Source organism: Triticum urartu, chromosome 4A (genome assembly GCF_056163025.1).
Source record: "Triticum urartu cultivar PI428250 chromosome 4A, HENAU_Tu73, whole genome shotgun sequence".
In the NCBI taxonomy this organism is placed as follows: Eukaryota; Viridiplantae; Streptophyta; class Magnoliopsida; order Poales; family Poaceae; genus Triticum; species Triticum urartu.
The window spans coordinates 393701055-393728044 of record NC_141876.1 but is presented as its reverse complement, the minus strand read 5'-3'; the positions used below and the strand labels follow the sequence as shown (position 1 = coordinate 393728044).

General features: G+C 44.1%; 1 protein-coding gene across 1 annotated transcript; it reads left to right on the top strand.

The window, feature by feature from the left end:
- Positions 1-10429: 10429 nt before the first annotated feature.
- On the top strand, positions 10430-11152 carry LOC147975942 (uncharacterized). The gene is made up of 2 exons (XM_087520658.1): positions 10430-10464; positions 10741-11152. Exons 1-2 carry the CDS (start codon positions 10430-10432, stop codon positions 11150-11152), a joined length of 447 nt encoding a protein of 148 aa, XP_087376784.1.
- Positions 11153-26990: the final 15838 nt, after the last annotated feature.

Below are 26990 nucleotides of genomic sequence, written 5' to 3'. Positions count from 1 at the left end.
TCTCTTTGGAAAAGGCCACCACGAGCTGGGCGTGGGCAGCTGCGATCTGGGCTTGGATGGGCTCCGTCATCGCAAGGTATGCGGTAGAGGAACGGATGACTGCTTGAACGCTCTCGGCGATTGCCAACTCTTTGTCCATGAGTTGCCGACCGTTGTCAGAGAAGATTCATTCAATTTGTGCGGTGACCGCCACGAGCTGGGCGTTGGCGGCCTCGACATGGTCGTGGATGGCCTCCATCAGGGCTAAGGCTGCCACTGCGGAACATACAGCTGTTGTGCCGCACTCACTAGTTGCTATCCCCGAGGCAGATGGTGTTGCTGCCACCTAAGAAGCAACAGTGGCCGTTTGAGCTGCCTTGGCCGCCCGGTCGCAGAATGCGGCCGCGCTCATGCACCTTGTTAGCACGCGCATGGGGGCTGCGGTCGCGCTCTCACCGAAGTGGGCCGCTAAAGTTTCCCTCATGACGCGGGTCCACGCCCCATCTTTCACCAGCAACAATTAAACAGTGAAATGATATTTGGGGAGTGAGCTAGTATGCTTGACACGCCGGCTCTGGACTGTAGCCGACGCACCTTCTCACGTAAGTCATAGGCGTACTATACACCGACGGTGCTCCGAGATATTTTGTACTGCATCACACACGGTTGGTGATAATAAATTGTGTGGGATCTACATGATTTTTCATCTTGATTTGAATTACATAATGGGGTCAAAGCGGCAATGGATGGTATTTGAATTGGTAGACCTTTTATCTGCGCAACTATATGTGTGTCGTAAAAGAATTGGAATTATTCAGGGCTCGTTTGGACATTTTATACGTTAAATTAGTTTTCTAGCGATTTCAGGTGCATAATTAAAAATTAAACTACATGCACATGCTCTGGTGCACCAACATGGGTTGTAAAATCATATATGTGTCCATGGGTTTATGCTTATGTCCCATGCAAGAAATGAGGATGAATTTTGAACACCAGGGCACTGTGGCTCTCCGGCAAACGTCAATGTACATGCTTTTGTAATTCTAGTAAATCCAAAAGTCGTCCGAAATTCATGAAACTTGGCATGCTATCATGGAGCGGCATCAACATTTCGTGGTAAATTTTTTGTCCCATTTGGGTCAGGTTTGGGTATAGGCTTCTCATAAACCAGAGCTTCTCACAACAAGTGTGATGGTTTCGGTAGGGAACGTTTCACCTTTCTGGACGAAACGATATCCGTTGCCTCTTCTCGATTTCAAATTTTTTCCTAGTGTCAACATAGAACAACAGGAGTGTTGTGTCAATTTTGGGATTTGTCGGGGTTCGCTTGGACATTTTTACACATTAACTGAGTTTTCTATGCATTCATGTGCATAATTCAAGTTTGAACTACAGGCACATGCTCTATGTGTCCTTGGTTGCATGCTTAGGTCCCATGCAAGAAATAGGAAAGAATGTCAAACACCCTACCACCGTCACTCGGCCAAAACATTGAGATACCAGGTTTTTAAATTCTAGTAAATCCAAAGCTCATCTAAAATTCATGAAACTTGGCGTGCGATCATGGAGCTTCTCACAACAAGCATGATGGTTTTGGTAGGGAACGTCCCCACCTTTGGGGATGAAACGATATCTATTGCCTCTTATTGCTTTCAAAAAAATTCTTGTGTCAACATAGAACAATAGGAGTGTTGTGTCAATTTTTGGGATTTTTCGGGGTCCATTTGGACATGTTTATGCATTAATTGAGTTTTCAATGCATTCATGTGCATAATTCAAATTTGAACTACATGCACATGCTCTAATGTATATAAATTGGTTGAAAATTCAAATCTATATACTTGGTTGCATGCTTAGGTCCCATGCAAGAAATGAGAATGAATGTCAAACACCCTACCACCGTCACTCGACCGCAAACATTGAGATACATGGTTTTTAAAATCTAGTAAATCCAAAACTCGTCTGCAATTCATGAAACTTGCCGTGCTATCATGGAGCGGCATCAACATACCTTGGTAAAAAATTTGTCCCATTTGGGGCAGGTTTGGGTATATGCTTCTCACAAATGAGAGCTTCTCACAACAAGCATGATGGTTTCAATAGGGAACTTCCCACCTGTGGGGACGAAATGATATCCATTTCTTCTTATTGCTTTCAAAAAATGTCTCTTGTCAACATAGAACAACAGGAGTGTTGTGTCAATATTCGGGATTTTTCGGGGTCCGTTTGGACATTTTTATGCATTAACTGAGTTTTCAAAGCATTCACGTGCATAATTCAAATTTGAACTGCATGCACATGCTCTAATGCATATAAATTAGTTGAAAATTAAAATATGTGTCCTTGGTTGCATGCTTAGGTCCCATGCAAGAAATGGGAATGAATGTCAAACACCTTGCCACCATCACTCGGCCTCAAACATTGAGATACCTGGTTTTTAAATTCTAGTAAATCCAGAAACTCGTCTGAAATTCATGAAACTTGGTGTGCTATCATGGAGCGGCATCAACATGCCGTGGTAATTTTTTTGCCTAGTTTTGGGCAGGTTTGGGTATAAGCTTCTCACAAACCAGAGCTTCTCACAACAAGCATGATGGTTTCGTTAGGGAACGTCCCAACTTTGGGGACGAAACAATATCCATTGCCTCTTATTGCTTTGAAAAATTTTCTCATGTCAACATAGACAACATGAGCATTGTGTCAATTTTTGGGATTTTTTGGGGTTCGTTTGGACATTTTTATGCATTAACTAAGTTTTCAATGCATTCATGTGCATAATTCAAATTTGAACCACATGCACATGCTCTAATGCATATAAATTGGCTGAAAATTCAAATCTGTGTCCTTCGTTTTCATGCTTAGGTCCCATGCAAGAAATGGAATGAATTTCCAACACCCTGCCACCATCACTCGACCACAAACATTGAGATACCTAGTTTTTTAATTCTAGTAAATCCAAAACCCGTTTGAAATTCATGAAACTTGGCCTGCTATCATGGAGCAGCATAAACATGTCGTGGTAAAAAATTTGTCCGATTTGGGGCAGGTTTGGTTATATGCTTCTCACAAACCAGAGCTTCTCACAACAGGCATGATTGTTTCGGTAGGGAACGTCCCCACTTTTGGGGACGAAACGATATCCATTGCCTCTTATTGCTATCAAAAATTTTCTCGTGTCAACATAGAACAACAGGAGTGTTGTGTCAACTTTTGGGATTTTTCGGGGTTTGTTTGGACTTTTTTATGCATTAACTGAGTTTTCAATGCATTCATGTGCATAATTTAAATTTGAACAACATGCACATGCTCTAATGCATATAAATTGGTTGAAAATTCAAATATGTGTCCTTGGTTGCATGCTTAGGTCCCATGCAAGAAATGAGAATGAATGTCAAACACCTTGCCACCGTCACTTGGCTGCAAACATTCAGATACATGGTGTTTAAAATCTCGTAAATCCAAAGCTCATATGAAATTCATGAAACTTGGCGTGCGATCATGGAGCTTATCACAACAAGCATGATGGTTTCGGTAGGGAACGTCCCCACCTTTGGGGATGATACGATATCCATTGCCTCTTATCGCTTTCAAAAAAATTCTCGTGTCAATATAGAACAACAAGAGTGTTGTGTCAATTTTTGGGATTTTCAGGGTCCATTTGGAAATGTTTATGCATTAATTGAGTTTTCAATGCATTCACGTCCATAATTCAAATTTGAACTACATGCACATGCTCTAATGCATATAAATTGGTTGAAAATTCAAATATGTATCCTTAGGTCCCATGCAAGAAATGAGAATGAATCTCAAACACCCTGCCACCGTCACTCGACCGCAAACATTGAGATACTTGGCTTTTAAATTCTAGTAAATCGAAAACTCTTCTGAAATTCATGAAACTTGGCATGTTATCATGGAGCGACATCAACATGCGGTGGTAAATTGTTTGTCCCATTTGGGGCAGGTTTGGGTATATGCTTCTTACAAACTAGAGCTTCTCACAACAAGAATGATGGTTTCGGTAGGGAATGTCCAACCTTTGGGGACGAAATGATATCCATTCCCTCTTATTGCTTTCAAAAAATTTCTCAAGACAACATAGAACAACAGGAGTGTTGTGTCAATCTTTGGGATTTTTCGAGGTTCATTCAAACATGTTTATGCATTAATTGAGTTTTCAATGCATTCACGCGCATGATTCAAATTTGAACTGCATGCACAATCTCTAATGCATATAAATTGGTTGAAAATTCAAATTTGTGTCCTTGGTTACATGCTTACGTCCCGTGCAAGAAATTCGAATGAATGTCAAACACCCTGCCACCGTCACTCGGTCGCAAACATTGCGATACCTGGTTTTTAAATTCTAGTGAATCCAAAACTCGTCTGAAATTCATGAAACTTGGCACAGTATCATGGAGCGGCATCAACATGCCATGGTAAATTTTTTGCCCCATTTGGGGAAGGTTTGGGTATATGCCTCTCACAATCCAGAGCTTCTCACAACAAGCATGATGGTTTCGGTAGGGAACGTCCCACCTTTGGGGACGAAACGATATCCATTGCCTCTTATTGTTTTGAAAAAATTTCTCTTGTCAACATAGAACAACAGGAGTGTTGTGTCAATTTTTGGGATTTTTCGAGGTTCGTTTGGACATTTTTATGCATTAACTAAGTTTTCAATGCATTCCTGTGCATAATTCAAATTTGAACTACACGAACGTGCTCTAATCCATATAAATTGGATGAAAATTCAAATTTGTGTCCTTGGTTGCATGCTTAGTTCCCATGCAAGAAATGGGAATGAATATCAAACACCCTGCCACCGTCACTCAGCCGCAAATGTTGAGATACCTTGTTTTTAAATTCTGCTAATCCAAAACTCGTATGAAATTCATGAAACTTGGCGTGCTATCATGGAGCGGCATCATAATGCCGTGGAAATTTTTTTGTCCGATTTAGGGCAGGTTTGGGTATATGCTTCTCACAAACCAGAGCTTCTCACAACAAGCATGATGGTTTTGGTAGGGAACTTCCCCACCTTTGTCGATGAAACGATATCCATTGGCTCTTATTGCTTTCAAAATTTTTCTCGTGTCAACATAGAACAACAGGTGTGTTGTGTCATTTTTTGGGATTTTTCGTGGTTCGTTTGGACATTTTTATGCATTAAGTGAGTTTTCAATGCATTTATGTGTATAATTCAATTTTGAACTACATGCACATGCTCTAACGCATATAAATTAGTTGAAAATTCCAATCTGTGTCCTTGATTGCATGCTTAGGTCCCATGCAAGAAGTGAGAATGAATGTCAAACACCCTATCACCATCACTCAACCACAAAAATTGAGATACCTGGTTCTTAAATTCTAGTAAATCCAAAACTCGTCTGAAATTCACGAAACATGGCGTGCTATCATGGAGGGGCATCAACATGTCATGGTAAAAAATTGTCCCATTTCGGGCAGGTTCGGGTATATGCTTCTCACAAACCAGAGCTTCTCACAACAAGCATGATGGTTTGGGTAGGGAACATCCCATCTTTGGGGACGAAACGATATCCATTGCCTCTTATTGCTTTCAAAAAATTTCTCATGTCAACATAGAACAACAAGAGTGTTGTGTCAATTTTTGGGATTTTCGGGGTTCGTTTGGACATGTTTATGCATCAGCTGAGTTTTCAATGTATTCATGTGCATAATTTAAATTTGAACTACATGCACATGCTCTATTGCATATAAATTGGTAGAAAATTCAAATATGTGTGCTTGGTTGCATGCTTAGGTCCCATGCAAGAAATGGGAATGAATGACAAACACCCTGCCACCGTCACTCGGCTGCAAGCATTGAGATACCTGGTTTTTTAAATTCTACTAAATCCAAAACTTGTCTGAAATTCATGAAACTTGGCGTGCTATCATGGAGCGGCATCAACATGCCTTGGTAAAAAAATTGTACCATTTGGGGCAGGTTTGGGTTTATGCTTCTCACAAACTGGAACTTCTCACAACAAGCATGATGGTTTCGGTAGGGAACATCCCACCTTTGGGGACGAAACGATATCCATTGCCTCTTATTGCTTTCAAAAAATTTCTCGTGGCAACATAGAACAACATGAGTGTTGTGTCAATTTTTGGGATTTTTCAAGGTTCATTTTGACATTTTTATGCATTAACTGAGTTTTCAGTGCATTCATGTGCATAATTCAAATTTGAACTACATGCACATGCTCTAACGCATATAAATTGGTTGAAAATTCAAATATGTATCCTTGGTTGGATGCTTAGGTCCCATGCAAGAAATGAGAATGAATGTCAAACACCCTGCCACCGTCATTCGGCCGCAAACATTGAGATATATGGTTTTTAAATTCTAGTAAATCCAAAACTCGTCTAAAATTCAAGAAACTAGGTGTGCCATCATGGAGCGGCATCAACATGCCGTGGTAAAAATTTTGTCCCATTTGGGGCAGGTTTGGGTATATGCTTCTCACCAACCAGAGCTTCTCACAACAAGCATGATGGTTTCGGTAGGGAACGTCCCCACCTTTGGGGACGAAACAATATCCATTGCCTCTTATTGCTTTCAAAAAATTTCTCGTGTCAACATAGAACAACAGGAGTGTTGTGTCAATTTTTGGGATCTTTTGGGGTTCGTTTGGACATTTTTATGCATTAATTGAGTTTTCAATGCATTTATGTGCATAATTCAAATTTGAACTATATGCACTTGCTCCAGTGCATATAAATTGGTTGAAAAATCAAATCTTTGTCCTTGGGTGCATGCTTAGGTCTCATGCAAGAAATGGGAATGGAATGCAAATACCAGGGCACCATTGATTGCGGGCAAAACGTTGAGATACTTTGTTTTTAAATTCTAGTAAATCCAAAACTCGTCTGAAATTCATGAAACATGGCATGCTATCATGAAATGGCACCCGACATGTTGTGGTATTTTTCATGTCCATTTTGAGAGAAGGCGCACTCGAATAACAGCCAACAAAGGCATTTTGAAAGAATAGCTGCCACTTTAATATCTCAAACATTTTGTATAATTCAAACCGTGTCCATTTTGTTAACCATTCATGTGACGCCATGTGTCTTGGTTTTAATGGCTATATGAGGTGCCGTGCGGACAGCTGCTTGACTGAACGGGAGGCGTGCGAGCGCAGTCTGGTGCGCAGGATCACCGAGAGGCATGCAAGCTGTCCTCCAATCCACGGGCTCACCGGGAAGTATGCGAGTTGTACTCTGCGCAGGCTCACTGGGAAGCGAGGCCTTTGACTTCCATGGCCGCCTGCCTTCCTCTCCATTAATGGCGCTCGAGCCGGTCCATAATGAGGGCGGCCTTACTGTTCGCCTCCCATTCCCCTCCCTCTCGCAGACCTCCACCAACGCCATGGCACAGAAGTATCATCTGCCACTAGTCTTCAAGTTTGGTGAAGTCGACTCCGAGCCGGAGGACATAGAAAATAAGGAGGAATGGGGCCTCATGGACATGGCCCAGAACGAGCTAGCCGCGGCGGTTCCTGCCCCTGCTCCCATCCCAGCTCCCATCCCCGCGCCCGCGCTAGCGACCATCCCCGTAGCATTGACGGGCTGGTCACCGAGCACTATCGCAGAGCTGGAAGCCGCGAGCATCAGCGAGGTCTCCGTGGACCCGCACGAGCTCGTGTATGTGCCAGCACCAGCGCCCATGTTAGTGCGCACCCCTCCCACCGCGGCACCAGTCCCTATGCGTTTGGCTGCACCCGCCGCGCTCGTGCCCGTGCGCCCCCCCCCCTCAGCGGCATGGGACACTGCATTCGACCGCTATGTCTCAGCACCGCCAGCTGCCGTCCTCCCGCGCCCTGCCCGTCGATAGCGCGACGAGATGATGTTTGATTTACAAGTGAAGAGCATTATGTGCTACATTGAAGACTTCAACAACGGCGTTCCGAAGGATGACAACGAGAACGACGGCGCGGCACGCCGCCTCCGCCGGTGCCGGAAATAGTTTTTTTTCTTGGGTTTAATATTGTATCTCAATCATATGAATATAAGTTTGGAGTATGACTGAATGAAAGATATAGTTTGAGCGAACTTGCGTTTTTCTCTCTTAATGTACAGACTTATGAAACGATTTTCTTTTGAAAAAAATTCAATGGTTTTTTAAATATAAAACACTCATCACAAAAGTTTTAGTTCGAACACCCGTATGCATACTGACAGCTTCCCCAGGAACACAAGGGAAAATGTGTCGAGCAGGATTTTTGCGGCTCTTGATCACAAACATTTTAGAGAGAACACACGTATGCCAAGTGAGAGCAGGATTTGCGCATCTCATCAACGCAAATGGTTCTTTTGGATGACCCATGTGCAACCACTTACAAACAATTTGGTAAAATTTGCATCTGTCATATTGGGTATGTTGCCATTTGTCAAACTGAAAAGATTGACATTTGTTGATCTAGTAACATTGCCATTTGTCAACCTTGTAACATTGCGATTTGTCAAACTATGAAGCTAAAAATCACTAGCGGTATCTAATTTTTGCAACTAAAATTCAGTAATTAAGCATAGATTTCATTCATAGATTAAGTAGTCGTTCATTATACAAACAGTTCAACTTGAAAGCTAAACCGACCAAACTTTTCCCCAATTGTTGCCAAACACGTACTGAAATAGCTAGTTCAACTATATATAGTAGCTAATTTTAAGTACGTTGTACAGTTACACCACATCTATAGTCGGATGAACTGAAAAAATAGTCCTAAATACTACTACTACTACGGAGGGGCTTTGTACTACTTCTGATTGCCTCTCCTCTGCCAAGCGTGCTCAGTAAGAGGCAAAGGTGGAGGAGCCTACCGGCGAGCTAGACAACTGCAATACGGTGCCTGCCGCTACTGTAGCTTTAGCGACGCTCACCACGAGCGCCCTCTGCTGCTCTAGATGACTCATCTTGAAGCGGTGGTTCTCCTCATAGATCTCCTGATTCCTCGCCTCTGAGGTGGCGTATGCCACGGCCATGGCGGCGGTAAGGCTCTTTGCACAATCGACGAGGCACTCCTCCTCCTCCCGCAAGAACTCGGTGTAGCGCGCAAGGTCGTTGACGCAGGTGCGGGCATCGACCTCCGCCTCCCACCTTCGAGCGGCGGTGGTGGAGTAGGTGATGACCCCGGTTGTCGACGGTGGGCTGGCAGCCATGACTACCACCTCCCGCCTACGGGCCGCGGCGGCGGAGCGGGAGATGGCCCTGGCTTTCAACGGTGGTGTGGTGGCAATGGCAGCCGGCAACAGCTGCCGATGGGCAGCGGCGGCGGAGCATGTGGTGGGTTTTCCACGCACACCCAACAAGGACGCCACGCGCACTACACTACGCCGGGGACTAAGCCGCCGCCACGGTGTAGCCTCCTAGCTGGAGCTATCCTCTAATGATGGCGGATTGGTTGAGCGACGAGGACAGACCGGTGCCATAGAGCAGATGAGATAAGCTATAGGGAGGGACAGGAAAATGCGATGCAGGACTCACCGGCCGTGAGGGTTTATATAGCTGGCCGGTAAGCATTGGGATTTTGGGGGATTTCAGTGAGTTGGGCTGGAAGCTTGTGCGGGAACCTGCGAGGTTGCGCGGGGACGGTCTCACCGACGATTCATTGGCGCCACTGTTTGGCCAAAAGAACGCCCCAGCTTGCTGCGCAAGCTTGCGTTGTAAGCCGTCTGCGGCAGCAGGGTGACAAGACGTGCGAGAGGAGGACGAAAGGCCACGTACACATACGGTTAATATAAAAAATGCTTGCAATTTAATTACCTACTATGCCCCCATCCTAGTTTATAAGTATGATTTAAGTAATAAAATACAAATGCATGTCGCCAAACATAATATACTTGGATTCATATTTGAACATAGTTTCCAATTAAATAATTTTTATAACATGCATTAACATTTTGTTGGTTAAATTTGAGGGAAAAGTATGGCACGAAATATAACGGGGACTATAGACCAAGATGGAGCTAGTAGCACACGGTCACTCTCTACGCAGTGACGCAACTGTTGGCCGGCTTGTAGGAGACCATTTCCTACGTGTTCAACTGCTCTATGTGTGTGGTTGCTTGCGGTTCAGGCGGCCGCGACGCACTCTGCTCGTGTCCCACCGCGCGCGCTTTGCTCTCGCATCCCTCCAGGTGCTATGCCCTCGTCCCTCCACGCGTGCTGCCAGTGTTTGGGGCCGGCGCATGATCACGCACGTTCGTGTGCATGCGGTTGCGCTGGGTGCGACGCGACATTGTAGTTACCCGCTGCAAAAACTGCCATGCGGACACACAGACAATCCAGGCCGTCCGGCCCCCATTTATTCCTATGGCCATTTACCTTCATCTCTTGCCTCACACGACACAATAAGCACACCCACGACGACACATACAGAGAGGACATCCAGCGCTTCCAATGGTGATCCCTGTGGCTCCAATGGCGCTCCCAGAGGCCGACGATGACAATGGCGGGTAGTTCACCACGCATCACGTAGTGGACACCCACTTGAGGGCAAAGGCCCTCTCAGTGGTGTACACGAACGATCCGGTCTCGATGGAGAGCTCCATCCAAACTATGGAGTAGTTCCTTGGCGAGGACAAGTACCAAGTGGTCGGCTTCGACCTCGAGTACACCATCGGTCATGCTAGGCACGATCAGAAGGTTGTTGTCGCCCAGTTGTGTGTGCAACATGACGTCCTCGTCTACCACTACCACCTAGCAACAAGGCCTTGCGAGCATTTCTCCAGGTTTATCAGCAGCTCCGACTACAGTTTTGCTACAGCGGACACCACCAACGATCTAAAAGCGCTCAAGGTTTCGGGCCTGAAATGCCCAAATCTAGTCAACCTCCAGCACCACTACAAGGTTTGGGGCAGCGACAATAACAAACTGAACTCCATGGTTGACCTCGCCTCAGCCATCATCGATCCCTACTACATGAAGATGAAGAATGAGAGCAAGAAGGAAAAGAATGCCTGGCACAGTGTGTGGCATGAGAGATTGGATGAACAACAAGTCAAGTACGCGGCCAAGGATGCGTACACAAGCTACGAGATGTACAAGCAGATCGTTGGCATGAGGAAGTGTCTTCTTCCTGCCCCAGACGAGGGATCGAGCCATAGAGCAGTGGCGGGAGCACCACAAGAAGTAGATGACTAGACAATCGTTTCTCCTACTTTAGAATGCATGCAAGTGTTTATTGAGGTGTGTGTGAATGATCTGTATAGTCACTTATGTAATTGGATGTTTATTTCAGTTATATATATACACACACTCATGTTATTCTTCTGTAGACAGAGCAAGTCACATGGCTTATTAGCAGCAATCGTCTATGTTATTATTGGTCTTCGCACACATTTATGAGTATGGACTTGTTTGCCACGTATCACACACATCTTGTTCAGTTGAACCATTTCCATTGTGTTGCCTAATCGTACACAGTTATTGGTCTTCGCACACATTTCTGATTACGGACCTGTTTGCCACGTATCACACACATTGCGTTCATTTGAACCGTTTCCATTATGTTGCCTAATCACACACAGTTCATCCGAGTGAACCGTATGCTGTATATCGCACACACCTTCATCTGGCTGCCCATTTCTTTTGTTCCTCATCATCGCACACGAACTAAAATCAGAACCGTGTTTGATGCATCCGTCATCACAAACGTTTTGCACCTTTTTTGACCTTTTTTACACCACCGTTTGTGATTACGGCATCGGACACAGTTTCGTCAAAGGGTCTCTGATCATAGTGTCGCGTTTGGACCATCCTGCAGTAGTGACTTATGCCTTTTCTCTCTTATTTTATAAGATTTACATGAAGAGGGAGAATGCCGACAGCTGGAATTCTGGACTAGAAAAGGAGCAAATATTAGAGACCTATTCTACACAACTCCAAAAGTCCTGAAACTTCACGGAGAATTATTTTGGAATAGAAAAATATTGGGCGAAGAAAGCACCAAATGGGGGCCACCTGCCATCCACAAGGGTGCGGGCGGGCCCTACCCCCCTAGGCATGCCCCCTACCTTGTGGGCCACCTGGTAGGCCCCCAATGCCCATCTTCTGCCATATGGTGTGTTTTAACCTGGAAAAAATTAGAAGGAAGCTTTCGGGACGAAGTGCCGCCTTCTTGAGGTGAAACTTCGGCAGAACCAATCTAGGACTCCAGCGGAGCTGTTCTGCTGGGGGAACTTCCCTCTCTAGGGGGGAAATTGGAGCCATCATCATCAACAATGATCATCTCATCGAGAAGGGGTCAATATCCATCAAAATCTTCACCAGCACCATCTCCTCTCAAACCCTAGTTCATCTCTTGTATCTGATCTTTGTCTCAAAACCTCATATTGGTACTTGTGGGTTGCTAGTAGTGTTGATCACTCCTTGTTGTTGATGCTAGTTGGTTTATTCAGTGCAAGATCATACGTTCAAATCCTTAATGATAATTAATACTCCTCTGATTATGAACATGCACATGCTTTGTGAGTAGTTACGTTTGTTCCCGAGGACATGGGAGAAGTCTTGTTATAAGTAATCATGTGAATTTGGTATACGTTCGATATTTTGATGAGACGTACACTGCATGAAACTTCACCATGATTTCGGCCTAGGGGAAGGCATTGGGAAGTAATAAGTAGATGATGGGTTGCTAGAGTGACTGAAGCTTAAACCATAGTTTATGTGTTGCTTCGTAAGGGGCTGATTTGGATCCATATGTGTCATGCTATGGTTAGATTTATCTTAATTCTTCTTTCATAGTTGCGGATGCATGCGAGAGGGGGTTAATCATAAGTGGGAGGCTTGTCCAAGGAAGGGCAGCAACCAAGCACTGGTCCACCCACATATCAAATTATCAAAGTAACTAACGTGAATCATATGAGCATGATGAAAACTAACTTGACAATAATTCCCATGTGTCCTCGGGAGCACTTTGCTTTACATAAGAGTTCGCCCAGGCTTGTCCTTTGCTACAAAAAGGATTGGGGCACCTTGTTGCACCTTGTTTACTTTTGTTACTTGTTACCTGTTACGAACTATCTTATCACACAACTATCTGTTACCGATAATTTCAGTGCTTGCAGACAATACCTTGCTAAAAACCGCTTGTCATTTCCTTCTGCTCCACACTCTTACTTATCGAAAGGACTACGATGGGTCCCCTATACTTGTGGGACATCAGAGGCTATGCTGAGCAACGCTGAATAAGGGCGAGGCAGCATCCCTTCCTCGAGGTGACACCTCCGTCTTGCTGTTGCTTGCCGCCGCACTGAGGCCAGCCGCCGCGCGCCCCATCGATCCTCAGGGCGCTGTGAAGCCCGTGCTAAAGAAGATTGGGGGCACCCTAGCCCTGGCCAGGAAAAGGGCATACATCGCCATCGATGAGTAAGTATCTTGCTTTGTTTTTATTGCCATCCTCGATGCTGTGCCCATAATACTCCCCTCCTAATTTCCAGGGCGGAGTCCATGGTGAAGAAGAGGAAGGACGGAGCCGGGACCCCAGAGGCCACACCATCCGCCACGGCGCGATGACACCGGCACAGGGGCAGGAGATCGCCTCAATATCCTCCGCGACAGAACGGGCCCCTCAGAGCACGGTAGTGGGGCCTCAGGAGAAAGCTGCCTCCGTGTCCCAACAGACTCCAGAGTCGCCCATCCCAGTCATGCCCGCGGGGGATTCAGGGGCTCCAGAGCCCCCGGCTACCCTTGCTACTGTGGCGACACCAGTCCAGGCGCCGGTGCCGCCTCCTCCCTAGGCCCTCGCATTGGCGGAGTGCGTCCCCCTCGTCGGGCCCGGGGCTCTGGAGGAAACCTACACCGCGCTGGACCAGCTCCGGACCAATCTCTAGAGCGTCGACGGGCATATGGCGACGGGGCGCCTGGCGCTGATCTCAAGGTGGCTCCAGGCCCACGCATCTATCAGGACGGCCTGGGGCTGGGCCAAGGCCGCCGCAGCGGCAGCAGGAAGGAGGCTGATGAGGCCACGGCGGCTCGCTATGCGGCATTGGTTGACACAGTGTCCGCCAAGGAGCACTGTACCCGGGCGGAAGCCGAGCTGCAGACCCTCCATGAGGATCAGATACCCACGCCCGTCGGATCCAGGAATGAGAGGAGAGGCTGAAGTCCCGGGAGGCAGTGCTCGCCGACCGCGATGCTGAACTGGCTCAGGCAATCAAGGACCAATCTACAGAGCGGGACCGCTTGGGCAAGCCGAAGGAGGAGGTAGACACGGCCCAGTCATCCACACCCAGCTTGTTTTTTAGGAGAAGGCCCGGATGGAAGCCAGGAAGAAGACCCCTCCGCCACCGAGAAGGCGGCAGCCACGGGGCCCGAAGCCTTCGTCTCCCTCGAGATGATGTCCCGCATGGCGCTGCACTCCCTTTAGGGGGAAGGGTACGATAAGCCGTTGGCGACTCCAGAGGATGTCCTTGCTGGTCTTCTCCCCAAGCTCGCTGAGGCACTTGAGGGCATTGCCGCCAGAGTGGGTTCCATGGTGGAGGGGGAGTGCCGTGCGCTTTTCACCTCGTCCGCGACGTGTGTCTTCAGCCACCTCCACCTCCGAGACCTGAGCTTCAATTTCGGTGCACTGGTCGAGCTGGTGTCTCTTGAGTCCGCAATGCTGCCACCAAGGCCGTGAAGAAGCAGGTGGAAGCCCTACTAGAGAAGTTCCTCTACGTCCCCGACCCCATGGCTACGGTGACCCGGGTCGGCAACGAAGACGGTAGCGTCATCGACGCCACCCCCCCAAGGCGGGCGACGGTGGCGCTTCCTCCTAGTTTGACCCTGCAACATCCATCGTGCCTCGCGGAGGCGTCAAAACTTCGGCATTTCCTTAGATTCGTGGAATACTATATTTTGTCATAACTGTTGGGACTCCGGCATTTCCGTTCCGTGCTCGATTTCCTCTTGTTTGCCTTAGTGTTCTACGTCTCCAAGGCCCGGTGATACGTCCCCTATGTATCTATAATTTTTGATTGTTCCATGCTGTTATATTATCATACTTGGATGTTTTATAATCATTTTATATCATTTTTTGGTACTAATCTATTGACACAGTGCTAAGTGCCATTTGCTGTTTTCTGCATGTTTTTTACATCACGGGAAATCAAGATCAAACGGAGTCCAAACGCAGCAAAACTTCTTGTGGATTTTTTTGGACCAGAAGACATCCAGTGGTCCAAAGAAGTATCGAAGAAGGAGCCCGAGGTTAGCACAAGACACCAGGGCGCGCCTGGAGGCCCAGGCGCGCCTTGGTGGGTTGTGCCCACCCCGGTGGCCTCCCGAACTACCTCTTTGCTCTACCCCAATATTCCAGAAACCCTAGGGGAGTCGACAAAAATCAATTCTAGACGACGCAAGTTCCAGAACCACCAGATCCAATCTAGACATCATCACAGAGGGGTTCCTCATGTCCATTGGTGCCTCTCCGATGATGTGTGAGTACTTCTTTGTAGACCTTCGGGTCCGTAGTTAGTAGCTAAATGGCTTCCTCTCTCTCTTTTGATTCTCAATACAATGGTCTCTTGGACATCCATATGATGTAAATCTTTTTGCGGTGTGTTTGTTGGGATTCGATGAACCTTGAGTTTATGATCAGATCTATCTCTTTTTATCCATGAAAGTTATTTGAGTCTTCATTGATATCTTATATGCATGATTGGTTATAGCCTTGTATTTCTTCTCCGATATTTGGGTTTGTTTAGCCAACCTGATCTATTTATCTTGCAATGGGAAGAGGTGCTTTGTGATGGGTTCGATCTTACGGTGCTTGATCCCAGTGACAGAAGGGGAACCGACACGTATGTATCGTTGCCATTAAGGATAAATAGATGGGATCTATTTATACATAAATAGATCTTGTCTACATCATGTCATCGTTCTTATTGCATTACTCCATTTCTCCATGAACTTAATACACTAGATGCATGCTGGATAGCGGTCGATGTGTGGAGTAATAGTAGTAGATGCACGCAGGAGTCGGTCTACTAATCTTGGAAGTGATGCCTATATAATGATGATTACCTGGATATCGTCGTGATTATTTGAAGTTTTATCAATTGCCGAACAGTAATTCGTTTACCCACCGTTTGCTATTTTTCTCAAGAGAAGCCACTAGTGAAACCTACGGCCCCCAGGTCTCTTCTTTATTATATATGCCTTCATGATCTATTTTTATTTGCTTTTATTTTCGGATCTGTTAAACCAAAAATACAAAAATACCTTGCCACAATTTATTCTTATTTATTTTATCTCACGTTCCCGCGCGATCTATCTATCCATTTATTACAACTTTCTCATGTCCATTTGTCAATTTCTGGCGCCGTTACTCGAAAGGGATTGCCAACCCCTTTAATACGTCGGGTTGCGAGTATTTGTTATATGTGTGCAGGTGTCGTTCACGTAGTGTTGCGCAGTTCTCCTACTGGTTCGATAACCTTGATCTCATCACTAAGGGAAATACCTACCGTTGTTGTGCTGCATCATCCCTTCCTCTTTGGGGAAATACCTACGTAGTTCAAGCATACATCAAAAGGAATTCTGGCACCGTTGCCAGGGAGACATCATCAACATCTACCAGGTTCCTCATCACAAATTATCTCCTTGCAATTTACATTATTTCCCATTTGCCTCTCATTTTCCTCTCCCCCACTTAACAAAAATTTGCCATTTTATTCGCCCTCTTTTTCATTTGCCATTTTCTCGTCAGATCTATCTTTTTGCTTGCAATCTTGAGTGACTTTGGGATGGCAGAAATAGATGATGGCAGAACTCCTAAAATTGGATGATCTGGCAATCTGGATGCTATAACTTTTATTTTGGGCCAAGGGAATGTTATAGGAAAAGAACGTATCCACGAATTTTTTCAATTGTGTCGGAAATTTAAGTCTTGATGATGCTCCTATTCTTAAGAGGACTAAATCTTATGCGGATGCTATTTCAACACTAGTTCTGAAACTTGAAAATAAATTTATCCGTACTCATCCTACCATGCAAAGATTATTTTTTGAGCTACTTATTATAAAGAATCCCAAAGCAAAAAAGTTTGCCACCCTTGTTCGTATGAATGAATTTGATTACATAGTACGGGATAAAAGGGAAATTTTTGATTTCTATGGTATGAATCATGAAAAAACGGTGATAGATGAAATTCTTTATAATAGTGATTATGTGCTAAGACATTTTCTTGGGGATAATAAAATCTTTGATGAGAATCTTCAAAAGGAAGTCCCTATTTTAGATACAATCCAACAAGTTTTCAATGATGTTAATCAACACTATTCTTGGATTGTTGCCAGAAATCAAAAGGGATATGATGATAAGCAACTTGATAGTGCTAGGGTCTATATGGATAAGATGTTCTATGTTGTCTTTCCAAAGCCCCCTCACAAGGAAACCTCTAAGGGATCTATAAACAAAGACGACAATACATAGATCCTTTGCATTATGCCTAGCTAGGGGCATAAAACGATAACGCTTGTTGGGAGGCAACCCAATGAATAAAATTTATTTTTACCTTTTGCTTTCTGTTCTTGAGTGTTTGCACAATTATGCTACTGTTATGATTGTGTTATTTCTGTTTTAATTAGTGTTTGTTCCAAGTAAAGCCTTTAGGATCTTGTTGGGTGATAGTTGATTTGATCTTGCCGAAATACAGAAACTTTTGCGCTCACAAAAATAATTCTCATTTTTAACAGGAGCATGATAAAATACCAATTCTTTTTGAAGAAGATTAATATACAAATTTCTCACGTGGTAGTAATGTTTCAGAATTTTTGGAGTTACAGAAGTATATGAAATATCCAGATTACTACAGACTCTTCTGTTTTTGACAGATTCTATTTTCTTTGCGTTGTGTGCTTGTTTTGATGATTCTATGGTTTTGTTTGACGAATTTTTTCCATAGAAAAGTTGGAATACAGTAGATATAATGGAAGAATAAAATATGATTGGGTTGAAACAGTACTTATGGTAGTGATTTGTTTTCTTATACTAACGGATCTCACGAAGGTTTTGTTGAGTTTTGTGTGGTTGAAGTTTTCAAGTTTTGGTTGATGTTACGATGGATGAAGGAATAAGGAGTAAGAAGAGCCTAAGATTGGGGATGCCCATGGAATCCCAAGCTATTATCCAAACAGAAGCAAGCAACTAAGCTTGGGTATGCCCGAGTGGCATCCCCTCTTTCCTCTAACGACCATCAGTATTTTACTCGAAGGTATATTTTTATTCATCACATACTATGAATTTTGCTTGGAGCGTCTTGTATGATATGAGTCTTCGCTTGTTTTGCTTTTTGTTGTAAGTCTTGAATCCTTGCTAGACACACCTATTTGAGAGAGCCAAGATTATGCATGACTTGTTAGAATTGCTCACTATGCTTCACTTAAATCTTAATGAGCTATGGAATTGCTCTAGTGCTTCACTTATATCTTCTTGAGAACGGTGTGCTTTAGTAATTTTGAAGAAATGCTATCATTCTTCACTTATATTTATTTGAGAGTTAGTAATTTTTTTAAGAAATTCTCTCTTGCTTCACTTAAATTAATTTGAGAGAAATAAATATTATTCTCATGATCTTCACTTATATTTGTTTGAGCTTATCAAAAGCAACACATGAAACTAGTCCCAAAGTGATAGATATACAAGAAGGATATAATAAAAGCTTTCATGAAGATCATTGGATAAAATAAACTTGATTCCTTGTAATAGTTTTGAGATATGATGATGTGATATGTGAGTCATGTTTATGAGTAATTATGCTTTAGTAAGAATATTGGTTTTAAGGTTTGTGATTCCCTATGCAATCACGAAAGTCAATAGTTATGCAATGAAATTACATCCTACTTGTGGTGCATTATTCGGTGTTAATTGTGCTTAATGCTCGCTTATGAAATTTTTTGTTTCTTGGTTGGTCACTTCTCAATCTTTTGCTAGCCTTCATTTTGCACTAAGTATGATCAGTTTTGCCACATGAGTCCATCATTCCTACCTATATACGGTATTTCCATGCCGTTCTAAGCAAATTTGTATGTGCCATCTCTAATTTTCAAAATAAGTTTCTCTTCTGTGTGCTTGTACCGCTCATGTAACGGTAGGGGTGGCTAATATATTTCCATGCTAGATATGTTATTCTCATGATGAGTGTTTATTCACTTGTCATTGCATGAGAGTAAGGCAAATGTATTAGGGATGCCCAGTCCCGAAATGAAAAATGAATTTACTTTATGTTGTCAAATAATAAATTCCTTGGAAGTGTTGGTATGGAAGGCACCCGTGGATATGGCTAGCCATGGAATTTGAAAGTATGGTTGAAAAAGGAAAGTATTGGGAACCGCCTATGATATATCTAGCATGGAAAGTATTGGGAACTACTCAATCGTTCTCCTTGATAGGAAAAGCATGCCTCTGAAAATGTTTTTATCTCTATCTTTTTCGCTTTGAGCTCTGGAACCTCTACAAGTCCCTACTTCCCTCTCCGAATGGCCTTCCTTTTACTTGATGCAATTTTTATTTTAAATTTGAGTCTCCATCTTCTCTTATAAAGCACCAACTAAGGGGCACTATGATCGTACTTGAGCATTGGGTGTAGCTAATATGCGAGTGTGTTTCATGAATGGATCAATGATTGAGCATAATGGGCTAGGAATAACTTATTTTAGCGTTGATATTTTGAAAGACATGGCTGCTTTTTGATATGCTCGAGTATTTAAGTCTCGTGTCAAAACTAGACTATTGCTTTGAACCATATAAAAGTCCAAATGTCCATGCTATAAAGAAAAGAATATGAGATGAACATGTTAGGCAGCATTCCACATCAAAAATTCTATTTTTATCATTTACCTACTCGAGGACGAGCAGTAATTAAGCTTGGGGATGCTGATACATCTCCAATGTATCTATAATTATCGATTGTTCCATGCTGTTATATTATCATTCTTGGATGTTTTACAATAATTTTATAGTCATTTTATATCATTTTTTGGTACTAACCTATTGACATACACTACTACAGGTTGCTACTAACGCGACACTACGATCAGAGACCCTTCGACGAAACTGTGTGTGATGCCATAATCGCAAATGGTGGTGTAAAAACCATCAAAAAAAGGTGCAAAACGTTTGTGATGGAGGATGCATCAAACACGGTTCAGATTTTAGTTGTGTGTGCGATGCAGGGCATACGGTTCAGCTCAATTAACTGTTTGCGATGAGGAGGAACAAAATAAACGGACAGCCAAATGAAGGTGTCTATGATATACAGCATACGATTCACTCAGATGAACTGTTTGTGATTAGGCAACAAAAAAGAAACGAGCAGCCAGATGAAGGTGTGTGCGATATATGACATGCAGTTCACTCGGATGAACTGTTTGTGTTGAGGCAAGAGAACAGAAACGGTTCAATATAACAAGATGTTTGTGATACGCCGCAAATAGGTTTGTAATCAGAAATGTGTGCGAATACCAATAATAACAGAAACGGTTCCCTAGTGTGGTCTGTCTTCATCTGATCATCATTTCCTTCTTGTGCTAGCTCAATGTTCCTTCTTTGCTAAGTTTCCATTAATTGATGGCGTTTCATGAACACGCCACCGTTTCCTGCCATTTCCTCACCTGTTTCCCACCACCCAGCGATATTGCGCATAGGCGGCTCACGACGCACGGAGGCGACAAGCGCAGCCTGTAGCACATCCACCTTTTCCAAGCATTCCAACCCACCAAAGCCCCGCCTCTGCCATCAACCTCGTCGACGAGGAAAACAAGCAGGCGCCACGGTCCGTCAAGGCCGAGGCGCTCCCCGCAACGCGATGGACGACGCTGTGATGCGCGTCATCGCCAAGGTTGAGCAGACCTTTGGCGCATGGCGCTTGAGAGCCGCAGATAAAGATATGCATGTCAGCACCGACAGGCTGCAGCTCGCTGCATAACATGATCGATGGCGCGCTGCAGAGCAAGCTAGGCACGTCCGCGCCGATAGGCTGCGGCTCGCCACAGGGCGAGATCGTTGGAGCGCTGCAGAGTGAGAGGCGCGGCGCGCCGCATGGCAAGAGTGGATCCATTGGTGCTTGCCTGCTGTCGACACGTCTAGTCAGTACCCCCATTCCTTGCCAGGAGTGGGCAGAGGCCCTCAGCGTCGTACTTGCACCAGAGGTCGACCGCGCCGTAATTGCACCGGACGCCCGCTGCACTGTTTGCATGGGTGCTGACGTTCGCCTTGTCCGCGGCCTGTTGTATGCCAACGCGCTGGTCCATAGGCTCGACCGCCTCCTTGGCCCAGGTGTCCACCTGGGCGTAGTAGAGGAACATGGCCATCGCATCCTCGAGCTAGTGATCTCCGATGAAATAGCCAACTTGGAGCTCGAGATCGTGCTACAAATGTACCGCGAGCGTGTCGACCGCTTGGACATACGCCTGCACGAGTTCAGGCAGAGCCAAGAGCTACCGTAGGCAAGGGCTACTGGTCATTGTCTCATGGACGCATTTTATTTTGAAAAGTCCTTTCAACGTGGATAGGTATGAATTCACAGCAATCATAGTATTGCTCTGTTTCAATGTGTGTATATACACTTTCTATTCTGTATATGTGGATGATAATAGCTAGATTCAAATTAGTATACAAAAACAGATAGAAAATGGAATTCATAATATATATATATATTAAATGTTCATTAGTTCATCACAGAATATATATATATATGTAATATCATCACAAATACGTGATGATACTTACATACTAGGTACAATGCATAAAATTGAAAATGAACAATACTAAAACTAATAATCCCTCCTAGGGCCAGTATTCCAGCAGCCCCTTGCCAGCAGCTTCCTGGTGCGTGGCGTCATCCCAGTGCGGAGGCAGTACTCCGCCTCGTAGAGCTTCACGTACCGTTGGGCGCCTATTGAAGCTCCTCGTCGGTGGCACGCTGGAGCTTATCGGCCCACCTCCATGCAGCAACGAGGCACCCAGCTCCTATGACCTTCCTCGCGAAGTACCCATCTTCGTACACCTCCTCGGCGCGACGACGCGCCCGGCCCCAAAGCTCCACCGCCTTCTTTTTCCAGGCGTCATCATGGGCTTCACAGGCCGTCTGGTACCTGGCTTCCTCCTCTGCCATCTCGGTCTTGAACGCCACTTGCCTGGCTTTCTAAGCTGGCGGCAGTGACTTCCACAGACGAAGATTGTATTGGCCCCTAAACCAATCCAAAGTTGGGGGGTCCAGTGCAACCTCGTCAGGCGGCGCGTAGGGGTCCTCATCACTGCTAATCAAGTGAGCATCCTCGGGGGGTGGCGACTCCTCGTCGGCACGTGGGCAGACCGGCGGCGCCATGGCAGAGATTTGAGAGAGAGAGAGAGGGCGAGCGAGGGGAGGATGTAGATGAGAATGCAGGTGGGACGACATGATCAAGGTAGTATTTATTGGCGGCCAGAATCTAGATCGACGGGGACAGTACACATGCCGGTCGCCGAAATTTATGAGTACTGTAGTTTGAATTACACATGATTCCCGCAGCAAAAGCCGTGTGTCAACATAATAGCCAAAATCCATGTGTGAACATAATAGCTGACGGTTTCCAATGCAGAACCGTGTTTGATTAATGATCCCCTCCATTTACCAACCAAACCTCGAGCCGCGAGATAGACTGCCAATCGTGTGGGGGCCGGTTGTCTTGCCAGATCTTTACATTTTCTTTTTTGAACACCAGATATTTACATCGTCTGATGATTTTTTAACTAGCACACAAGTACACAAAAATATGATTTTTCAAACCGTTATGGTTAGGCGTTACATGTAGATGTAGTTCAAATTTGACTTACGATCATCAAATGGTTAGAAAATCACTTAAATGTCTTTAAAAGGTCAAATGACCCATGAAATTTTCTAAATTTCCACAAGACAGTTGTATTAATGCACATTAAACATAGAAAAAATTTGAAGGTCGTAAGAGGAAGCTATCTCCCGTTCGTCATCAAACATGCATTGTTCCCTCTAGAAACCACGAACCTTCTAGTGAGTTGCTCCAGTTTGTGAAGGGTGTGTGTCCAAACTTTCGTCAAACAAGCCAATTTTTTTACCACATCATCTTGGTGGCATGACATTAAATTAAGCAAGGTTTCATGTTTTTCTGATCATTTTTTTCAGGTTTTGGAATTAAAATGCCATGCTACTCCATGCATGTGTGGCCATGCCTTGAGACCAATATGTTTGAAAATTCCTTCTAATTTACAGCACATGGAATTAACTCGCACACAAGTACACAAAAATATGATTTTTCAACCCGTTATGGTTAGGCGTTGCATGTAGATGTAGTTCAAATTTGAATTACGGTCATTAAATGGTTAGAAAATCACTTAAATGTCTTTAAAAGGTCAAATGACCACTGAAATTTTCAAAAATTTCGCCTGAAAGTTGTATTTGTGCACGTTAGATGTAAAAAAAAATTGAAGGCCGTAAGAGGAAACTATCTCCCCATTGTCATCAAACATGCATTGTTCCCTCTCGGAACCACGAACCATCTAGTGAGTTGTTCCGGTTTGTGAGGGGTGTGTGTCCAACCTTTCATCAAACAGCCAATTTTTTTACCACATCATCTTGGTGGCATGACATTAAATGAACCAAGGTTTCATGTTTTTCTGATCAATTTTTTAAACTTTTGGAATTAAAATGCCATGTCACTCCATGCATACGTATGCATGTGTCCATGTCATGAGACCAATATGTTTGAAAATTCCTTCTAATTTGTTGCACATGGAATTAACTTGCACACAAGTACACATATATGATTTTTCAAACTGTTTTGGTTAGGCATTGCATGTAGATGTAGTTCAAATTTGAATTATCGTCATTAAATAGCAAGAAAATCACTTAAATTTTTGAAAAGGTCAAATGACCCCTAGAATGTTCAAAAATTTCACATTACAGTTGTAGTAGTGCATGTTAGACGTACAAAAAATTGAAGGTGTAAGAGGAAGCAATCTCCAGTTCATCATCAAACATGCATTGTTCCCTCTCGGAATCACGAGCCTTCAAGTGAGTTGCTCCGGTTTGTGAGGGGTGTGTGTCCAAACTTTCGTCAAACATGCCAATTTTTTTACCACATCATCTTGGTGGCATGACATTACATCAACCAAGGTTTCATGTGTTTCTGATTTTTTTTAATTTTTTGGAATTAAAATGCTATGTCACGCCATGCATACATATGCATGTGTCCATGTCGTAAGACAAATGTGTTTGAAAATTCCTTCTAATTTACTACACATGGAATTAACTCGCACACAAGTACACAAATATAACTTTTCTAACCTTATGGTTAGGCGTTGCATGTAGATGTATTTCAAATTTGAATTAAAGGGTTAGAAAATCACTTAAATGTCTTTAAAAGGTCAAATGAACCCTGAAATTTTCAAAAATTTCACATGACAATTGTATTAGTGCACGTTAGACTTTGAAAAAAATTTGAAGGCCCTAAGAGGAAGCTATCTCCCGTTCGTCATCAAACATGCATTGTTCCCTCTCGGAACCACGAGCCTTCTACTGAGTTGCTCCGGTTTGTGAGGGGTGTGTGTCCAAACTTTCGTCAAACATGCCAATTTTTTTACCACATCATCTTGGTGGCATGACATTACATCAACCAAGGTTTCATGTGTTTCTGATATTTTTTAATTTTTTGGGATTAAAATGCCATTTCACTCCATGCATACATATGCATGTGTCCATGTTGTGAGACAAATATGTTTGAAAATTCCTTCTAATTTACTACACATGGAATTAACTCTCACACAAGTACACAAATATGATTTGTCAAACCGTTATGGTTAGGCTTTGCATTTGATGTAGTTCAAATTTGAATTAAACGGCTAGAAAATCACTTAAATGTCTTTAAAATGTCAAATGACCCCTAGAATTTTCCAAAATTTCACATTACAGTTGTAGTAGTGCACGTTAAACATAGAAAAAAAATTGAAGGCTGTAAGAGGAAGCTATCTCCCGTTCGTAATCGAACATGCATTGTTTCCTCTCGGAACCACGAGCCTTCTAGTGAGTTGCTCCAGTTTGTGAGGGGTGTGTGTCCGAACTTTCGTCAAACATGCCAATTTTTTACCACATCATCTTGGTGGCATGACATTACATCAACCAAGGTTTCATGTGTTTCTGATATTTTTTTTAATTTTTTGGAATTAAAATGCCATGTCACTCCATGCATACATATGCATGTGTCCATGTCGTGAGACAAATATGTTTGAAAATTCCTTGTAATTTACTGCACATGGAATTAACTCGCACACAAGTACACAAATATGATTTGTCAAACTGTTATGGTTAGGCATTGCATGTAGATGTAGTTCAAATTTGAATTAAATGGCTAGAAAATCACTTAAATGTCTTGAAAATGTCAAAGGACCCCTAGAATTTTCCAAAATCTCACATTACAGTTGTAGTAGTGCACCTTAAACATAGGAAAAAAAATTGAAGGCCGTAAGAGGAAGCTATCTCCCATTCGTCATCAAACATGCATTGCTCTCTCTCGGAACTACCAGCCTTCTAGTGAGTTGCTCCGGTCTGTGAGCGGTGTGTGTCCAAACTTTCGTCAAACATGCCAAAAAAAATTTCCTCATCATCTTGGTGGCATGAAATTACATCAACCAAGGTTTCATGTGTTTCTGATATTTTTTTAAATCTTTTGGAATTAAAATGCCATGTCACTCCATGCTTAATTGTGTAATAGCCCTGAGACCAATATGTTTGAAAATTCCTTCCAATTTACTGCACATGGAATTAAATCGCACACAAGTAGTTCAAACCGTTATGGTTAGCTGTTGCATGTACATGTAGTTCAAATTTCAATTACAGTCATTAAATGGCTAGAAAATCAGTTAATTGTCTTAAAAGGTCAAATGACCCCTGAAATTTTCCAAAATTTCACATGACAGTTGTATTAGTACTACAAAATTTCTCGTACATTTAAAACACCATCAGTTTCCACTGTACTCCAAATTCATCTTTAACAGATAATAAAAAATATCTACAACATCACACACAGTTGTTTTCGAGGAACCGTTTGCGATGAAAATATCTAGGTCTATTTAAGTCTCCCTCGTTAAGCTTCGCCGGCTCGTCTGCTCTAGTGCGGGCAACCCCCGAATCAACGAATCCCGACCACCATTCCCGCACCCCCTTCTTGCAAAGATGACGCCATGGAAACGCTTCGTGAAGGCCCGTATGATGACCACGTCCCCCCGAGCGCCGCCTCCTGCGCTGAGAGGGCGGCCGCCTACGCCGAGAGTGCAAGCGCATCCGCATTGAGCGCGGCCGCTTCCGCCGAGAGGGCGTCTGCGGCAGCCGACAAGGCAGCTGTAGCAGGCGAGATGGCTACAACCACTGCTGCGACGGCGGCTGCAAACGCCAAGAGAGCTCGAGCTCCCATCTGTGCCGCTGATGTTGGCCTGGCCCGGATCGAGGCCATCCATGCCAAGATCGATGATGCACACGCGAAGATATTCCAGGCCACCTCGGACTCCAGCATGCAACCCACGTGTGAAAATGCGGAAGTGGCCATGGAGCACCTGCTTCCTCATGAGGTCGCCGAGCGGGAGCTAGAGATGCAGGAGGCGGCGGAGATCGAGCGCCAGGAGGAGGAGTTGCGCGTGGCCGAGGTCGAGGTAGAGAAGAGTCTATCCGTCGAGGAATCGGTGGTGGAGTACCAACGCGAGCTCTAGCGCAGCCACTACTACGAGTAGTACAACCTTGAGGGTGGTGCCGAGGACGAGGACGAGGACGAGGACGTGATCGACTTCAGCAGGGGGGACGCGGAGTCCACCAACGGCGGCTTGTCGCCAGGACAAGTCATCGACGTCTCATCTCACACCGGCGATGCATAGCCCGACGCAGTGGCGGATTTGTTAAAATTATGCGTACTTAGGATTTGTTAATAATACTGGTCATTTGTTAGAGCAATGTTTAGGTCAACTGGCTCTATTTAATTACTAAAATTGCTCGATT